This window comes from Mustelus asterias, unplaced genomic scaffold, assembly GCF_964213995.1.
Source record: "Mustelus asterias unplaced genomic scaffold, sMusAst1.hap1.1 HAP1_SCAFFOLD_912, whole genome shotgun sequence".
Taxonomy (NCBI): Eukaryota; Metazoa; Chordata; class Chondrichthyes; order Carcharhiniformes; family Triakidae; genus Mustelus; species Mustelus asterias.
In genome coordinates, this window is record NW_027590858.1 from 12,501 (window position 1) to 20,000 (window position 7,500).

Here is a 7,500-nt window from a genome sequence, read left to right on the forward strand (position 1 = left end):
GGCCGGCGAGAGGGACTGCGCATGCGCGCCAGTCTGCGGTGACGCCCCGCCCCCTGGTGATGGGCCCAGCCCACTCCTCTGTAGCGTCACAGTCACCTTTCCGAAACGTCATCAGGGGGCGCGACAGGGGGCCATCTTGGGTCAGGCTGAACTTTCACCTTTGGTCAAGTTGGCCAAAGGTTCAACATTTCCCATTGGAGAGGAGTTGAGATTAATAATGTTAACTTTATCACTTTATTTAGAGAGATTTTGTTTTACTCTTTATTTCTAGAGCCTTTGTTACTATTTTCATTTCTATTCTTGCTAAATTGCCCCTTACACATCTTTGGACAATTTTTGGGGGCAATTTAGCATGGCCAATCCACCTTAACCCGCACATCTTTGGACTGTGGGAGGAAACCGGAGCACCAAGAGGAAACCCACGCAGACACGGGGAGAACGTGCAAACTCCACACAGACAGTGACCCAAGCCAGGAATCAAACCTGGGTCCCTGGCGCTGTGTGGCAGCAGCGCTAACCAACTGTGCCACCATGTTGCCACTGTCTATATTGTTTAAATCGGAACTGATAGAGATAGGTTAGCAGTTAAGTGCATCTTGTCTTTTTGTTAAGAAAAATTGTTGGATGTTAAGCTACTTCATTTGTTATAGCTAAACTGCGTTGTTAAATAAAGTTTGTTTTAATAAAAGCTTCCTAGTGTGTCAAAAGAATCACACCTGTAGTGAAACAACTTATGCTCACACTAGTATCAAAATTGCAACCAGTGGAGGTGGAAAGACTCATTGGATGATGTCCAACTGTTGGTAGTTTTCAAGAATTATATCTCTGGCAAAGAGAGATGTTCAAAGGAAGTGGTGAAAGAGAAACAATCTCTTTTTGATGTCCCGATGGTTTATCTCCAGGACTGTACTCCCAGCAATGCCCCAGAGATGGATCTTCCACTCTGATATCTGGGATAGATGGGAAGGGGACAGGTCGTAGTTGTCCCGTGAGGAAAGGTTGGACATGCTGCATCTGCACCCATTGGAGTTTAGAAGAAGGAGAGGCGACCTGATTGAAGCTGCTAAGATGCAGCAGACGACGAGCGCCAAGGCTACACAAACTACCCAAAGGGAAACTTGAACAGGCTGCCACAACAGTTTGCAATTTGTACATCATGAGGAGGAGGCTGAAGTCAAGATAAGTAAATTCTAGACCACCTGGGAAGATTTCAAATATTAAATTTAAACATTTATTACACTCAGAAGAAAGTAAATAACATTTAAAGACACATGCCTTCCACTGGAAAGACGGAGGCTGAGGAGAGAACTGATAGAGGTTTACAAAAGGATGAGAGGCACAGACAGGGTGGGTAGTCAGAGGCTTTTTCCAAGGGTGGAAGTGTCAATTACAAGGGGGCACAGGTTTAACGTGAGAGGGGAAAGATTTAAGGGAGATGTGCAGGGTAAGTTTTTCACACAGAGTGGGTGCCTGGAATGCGCTTCCCGGGGAGGGGGTGGATGCAGGCACATTAGCAACATTGAAGAGGCATTTGGATAGGTACGTTGGCAGCACGGTGGCACAGCGGGTTAGCACTGCTGCCTCACAGCTCCAGGGACCCGGGTTTGATTCCCGGCTCGGGTCACTGTCTGTGCGGAGTCTGCACGTTCTCCCTGTGTCTGCGTGGGTTTCCTCCGGGTGCTCCGGTTTCCTCCCACACTCCAAAGATGTGCAGGTTAGGTGGATTGGCCATGCTAAATTGCCCCTCAGTGTCCAAAGATGTGCAGGTTAGGTGGATTGGCCATGCTAAATTGCCCCTCAGTGTCCAAAGATGTGAAGGTTAGATGGATTGGCCATGCTAAATTGCCTCTTGGTGTCCAAAGATGTGTGGGTTAGGTGGATTGGCCATGCTAAATTGCCTCTTGGTGTCCAAAGATGTGTGGGTTAGGTGGATTGGCCATGCTAAATTGCCCCTTAGTGTCCAAAGATGTGCAGGTTAGATGGATTGGCCATGCTAAATTGCCCCTTTGTGTCCAAAGATGTGCAGGTTAGATGGATTGGCCATGCTAAATTGCTCCTTAGTGTCCAAGTGTCCTTAGTGTCCAAAGATGTGCAGGTTAGGTGGATTGGCCGTGCTAAATTGTCCCTTAGTGTCCAAAGATGTGCGGGTTAGGTGGATTGGCCCTGCTAAATTGTCCCTTAGTGTCCAAAGATGTGCGGGTTAGGTGGATTGGCCATGCTAAATTGTCCCTTAGTGTCCAAAGATGTGCAGGTTAGATGGATTGGCCATGCTAAATTGCTCCTTAGTGTCCAAGTGTCCTTAGTGTCCAAAGATGTGCAGGTTAGGTGGATTGGCCGTGCTAAATTGTCCCTTAGTGTCCAAAGATGTGCGGGTTAGGTGGATTGGCCCTGCTAAATTGCCCCTTAGTGTCCAAAGATGTGCGGGTTAGGTGGATTGGCCATGCTAAATTGCCCCTTAGTGTCCAAAGATGTGCGGGTTAGGTGGATTGGCCATGCTAAATTGCTCCTTCGTGTCCAAAGATGTGCGGGTTAGGTGGATTGGCCATGCTAAATTGCCCCTTAGTGTCCAAAGATGTGCAGGTTAGGTGGATTGGCCATGCTAAATTGCCCCTTAGTGTCCAAAGATGTGCGGGTTAGGTGGATTGGCCGTGCTAAATTGCCCCTTAGTGTCCAAAGATGTGCGGGTTAGGGGGATTGGCCATGCTAAATTGCCCCTTAGTGTCCAAAGATGTGCGGGTTAGGTGGATTGGCCGTGCTAAATTGCCCCTTAGTGTCCAAAGATGTGCGGGTTAGGGGGATTGGCCATGCTAAATTGCCCCTTAGTGTCCAAAGATGTGCGGGTTAGGGGGATTGGCCGTGCTAAATTGCCCCTTAGTGTCCAAAGATGTGCGGGTTAGGGGGATTGGCCATGCTAAATTGCCCCTTAGTGTCCAAAGATGTGCGGGTTAGGGGGATTGGCCGTGCTAAATTGCCCCTTAGTGTCCAAAGATGTGCGGGTTAGGGGGATTGGCCATGCTAAATTGCCCCTGGGCCACCCTGGCATCCGCAGGATTTTGTTATTATGCATCTCATTGCAATCGCCAATCCCTATTTGTCCCTCAGTAGCCAATGAATAACAGAGCAGGTGGGTGTAAGGTGCTATACAAATGCAATAAGATCATCGCCTCAGCTCCACATTCCATTTCACGCTGGGGCCCCCCCCGCCCGCCCCCAAAGTGGCATTTCAGTGTCTCTGTTCCCTTAAGGGACGTTGCAGGGCCTGTGTCCCTGTAAGGAAAATTGACGAGTCTCTGTCCCTTTAAGGAATATTGCAATGTCTCTCAGCTTTGACAAAGGGTCGTCTGCACCGGAAACGTCAGTTCTTTTCTCCCCTTACAGATGCTGCCAGACCCGCTGAGATTTTCCAGCATTTTCTCTTTTGGTTTTACTGCAGTGTCTCTGTCCCTTTAAGGAATATTTCAATGTCATTTAAGGAATGTTTCAGGGTCTCCGTCCCTTTAAGGAATGTTGCACAGGCTCTGTCCCTTTAAGGAATATTTCAGTGTCTCTGACCCTTTTAGGAATGTTGATGTACTTCTGTCTCTTTAAGGGATGTTTCAGGGACTCTGTCCCTTTAAAGAACGTTACGGTGCCCCTGTCCCTTTAAGGAACATTTCAGTGTCTGTCCCTTTAAGTAACATTGATGAGCCCCTGTCCCTTTAAGGAATGTTGCAGGGGCTCTGTCCCTTTGAGGAACATTCAGGGGCTCTGTCCCTTTGAGGAACATTCAGGGGCTCTGTCCCTTTAAAGAACGTTACGGTGCCCCTGTCCCTTTAAGGAACATTTCAGTGTCTGTCCCTTTAAGTAACATTGATGAGCCCCTGTCCCTTTAAGGAATGTTGCAGGGGCTCTGTCCCTTTGAGGAACATTCAGGGGCTCTGTCCCTTTGAGGAACATTCAGGGGCTCTGTCCCTTTAAGGAATGTTGCAGAGGATCTGTATCTTTAAGGAACGTTTCAGGGGCTCTATCCCTTCAAGAAATGTTTCAGGGTCTCTGTCCCTTTAAAGATTGTTGCAGGGGCTCTGTCCCTTTAAGGAATGTTGCCGGGGGCTCTGTCCCTTTATGAGGTTGCTGTGTCGCCGTTACCCTGGGTAACGAATGGCTGTCACCGTCAACAATCTGCTCTCCCTGTTCAGAGACAGCAGCCTCCCTCCCTGTCTCCCTCCCGCTGCACAACCATGTCTCACACTGACGAGGAAGGCTGTCTCCCCAGGAAGGAGCGCAGACAGCAGGAGAGTCATGTGGATGACAACATGAAGGTGCGCGCGCTGCCCCTCTACCCGGAGAGGGCTATTCAGCCAGGGGGGTGGGCACGCTCTTAAAGGGACAGAAAATCCCATTTACCACAAGGTTCTACTTCACTGCGTACAGTATCGGTCTCCCGATCGAAGGAAGGTTGTATCTGGATTGGACGCAGTTCAGAGAAGCTTTACTCAACTAATACCCGGAATCTGTGGCACCCTTTTATTCCTTAACAGGGATGAGGGTGTCGCTGACCAGGTCCAGCATTTATTCCCCATCCCTAACTGCCCCTTGAGAAGGCGGTGGGTGAACCGCCATCTTAAACCCACTGCAGTCCCCGTGTATGGGGTAGGTACACCCACAGTGCTGTTAGGGAGGGAGTTCCTGGATTGTTATTGGACATCAGTCAGTCCCCGTGTGGGGTAGGTACACCCACAGTGCTGTTAGGGAGGGAGTTCCGGGGTTTTGACCCCAGCCACAGTGAAGGAACGGCCGATATATTTCCCAGTCGGGAGGGTGAGTGGCTCGGAGGGGGAGCTTGCAGGTGGTGGGTGTTCCCCATGTGTCTGCTGCCCCCCCCTTGTCCTTCTAGATGGTAGAGGTGGCGGGTTTGGAAGGTGCTTGCTCCCACGGGGGAGTGGCGGGAGAATGTGGGACTCACTCCCACGTGGGGGGAGTGGGGGAGAATGTGGGACTCACTCCCACGGGGGGGGGGAGTGGGGGAGAATGTGGGACTTGCTCCCACGGGGGAGTGGGGGGAGAATGTGGGACTCACTCCCAAGGGGAGAGAATGTGGGACTCGCTCCCACGGGGGGGAATGGGGGAGAATGTGGACTTTGCTCCCACGGGGAGAGGGGGAGAATGTGGGTCTCGCTCCCACGGGGGAGTGGGGGAGAATGTGGGACTCACTCCCACGTGGGGGGAGTCGGGGAGAATGTGGGACTCGCTCCCACGTGGGGGGAGTCGGGGAGAATGTGGGACTCACTCCCACGTGGGGGGAGTCGGGGAGAATGTGGGACTCGCTCCCACGGGGGAGTGGGGGGAGAATGAGGGACCCGCTCCCAAGGGGAGAGAATGTGGGACTTGCTCCCACGGGGGGGAATGGGGGAGATTGTGGGCTTTGCTCCCACGGGGGGAGTGGGGGAGAATGTGGGACTCGCTCCCACGGGGGGAGTGGGGAGAATGTGGGACTTGCTCCCATGGGGAGTGGGGAGAGAATGTGGGACTTGCTCTCACGGGGGGAATGGGGGAGAATGTGGGACTTGCTCCCACGGGGGGAGTGGGGGAGAATGTGGGACTTGCTCCCATGGGGGGAGTGGGGAGAATGTGGGACTTGCTCCCATGGGGAGTGGGGAGAATGTGGGACTTGCTCCCATGGGGGAGTGGGGAGAATGTGGAACTCGCTCCCACGGGGAGTGGGGAGAATGCCCTTTTCCCTCAACGCCACACCAGAAAGGGTGGGGTGCGCCGATTGGCAGAGGGGCTTTGCCCGATCAATGGTGACCCCCAATAAGGTCGGAATGAGCTGCCCGGTTCCGTCTCTGGGGTCAGACGTCTTCACATTGGAGACGGGAGATTGGAATAATGGAAATGTGGAACACCCTGCCACACAACACAAGTTAAAGTTTATTTATTAGTCACAAGTCGGTTACATTAACACTGCAATGAAGTTACTGTGAAAATCCCCCAGTCACCACACTCCTGTTCGGGTTACACTGAGGGAGAATTTAGCAGGACCAATGCACCCTAACCAGCACGTCTTTCAGACTGTGGGAGGAAACCGGAGCACCCGGAGGAAACCCACGCAGACACGGGGAGAACGTGCAGACTCCACACAGACAGTGACCCAAGCCGGGAATCGAACCCGGGACCCTGGCGCTGTGAGGCAGCAGTGCTAAGCCACTGTGCTAACCCACTGTGCCGTCGTGTCCGCCCCCCAACAAGCCGTGAGGCCGACAGAGGTGAAGGTGGTGAGGGAGAGGGGGGGTGTGGGAATGTCGAAAGAGAGATTGATTGTTGTTTGCCCTTTCCTCAGCACGGTAAGGGGAGGGGGGAATAAGGAGCTCCGAAAATAACGGTGGGGGGGGTTCGTAGATGGAGTTAACATCTGGATTAACCATCGAACGCGATCACTCGAGTCCCTCGATTCCCCCACGCGCCCCTCGTACCTCCAGCCGCTTCCGGAGAGGAGTCGAGGCAAGGGTGCGAGGCCCCACCTGGTTGCATAGCCTGCCAAAAGAGGGTAAATGGTTCCGAGCGCAAGTCTGACCCGCTTCTACCTTTCCCCTTACAGAGAGAGGCAGAGATTAATGACTACCTCAACAGATTGGAACGGTGAGGGATCTCGCGGTGATTTGCCACAGAGGTAGCGTCGCGGAGGTTTACCAGGGTCGGCGGGGCTGTACCACGGGGAGAGATCGGATTGGAGCTGTCTTCATCAGAGACAAAGAACAGTACAGCACAGGAACAGGCCCTTCAGCCCTCCAGGCCTGCGCCGATCATGATGCTGCCTAAACTAAAACCGTACGCACTTAGAGTCCGTATCCTTCCGTTCCCATCCTATTCATGTATTCGTCTAGTTGCCCCTTAAATGCCGCGATCGTACCTGCTCCCACCCCCTCCCCGGGCAGCGCATTCCAGACATTCACCACCCTCTGTGTAAAAAAACTTACCTCGCACATCTCCTCTAAACTTTTCCCCACGCACCTTAAACCTGTGTCCCCGAGTACTTGACTTTTCAACCCTGGGAAAAAGCTTCTGACTATCCACTCTGCCCCTCATAATCTTGTAGACTTCTATCAGGTCTCCCCCTCAACCTCCGTCGTTCCAGTGAGAACAAACCAAGTTTCTCCAATCTCTCCTCACAGCTAATGCCCTCCATACCAGGCAACATCCTGGTAAATCTTTTCTGTAACCCTCTCCAAAGCCTCCACATCCTTCTGGTAGTGTGGCGACCAGAATTGAACACTATATTCTAAATGAGGCCTAACTAAGGTTCTATAAAGCTGCCAATTTTTAAACTCAATGCCCCGGATTGAGTGGATTGGCCATGCTAAATTGCCCCTTAGTGTCCAAAGATGTGTAGGTTAGGTGGATTGGCCGTGCTAAATTGCCCCTTAGTGTCCAAAGATGTGTAGGTTCGGTGGATTGGCCATGCTAAATTGCCCCTTAGTGTCCAAAGATGTGCAGGTTAGGTGGATTGGCCATGCTAAATTGTCC

The 7,500-nt window shown here is 52.0% G+C and overlaps 1 protein-coding gene across 1 annotated transcript in view; it reads left to right on the forward strand.

Annotated features, from left to right (window-relative positions):
* Positions 1-4,091: 4,091 nt before the first annotated feature.
* Positions 4,092-7,500, forward strand: part of LOC144487598 (uncharacterized) — an 8,383-nt gene continuing 4,974 nt past the window's right edge. The window contains exons 1-2 of the mRNA XM_078205683.1: positions 4,092-4,298; positions 6,575-6,615. Coding sequence (XP_078061809.1) covers positions 4,218-4,298; positions 6,575-6,615 — 122 coding nt within the window. The 5' untranslated portion in view covers positions 4,092-4,217. The remainder of the gene's footprint in view (positions 4,299-6,574; positions 6,616-7,500) is intronic.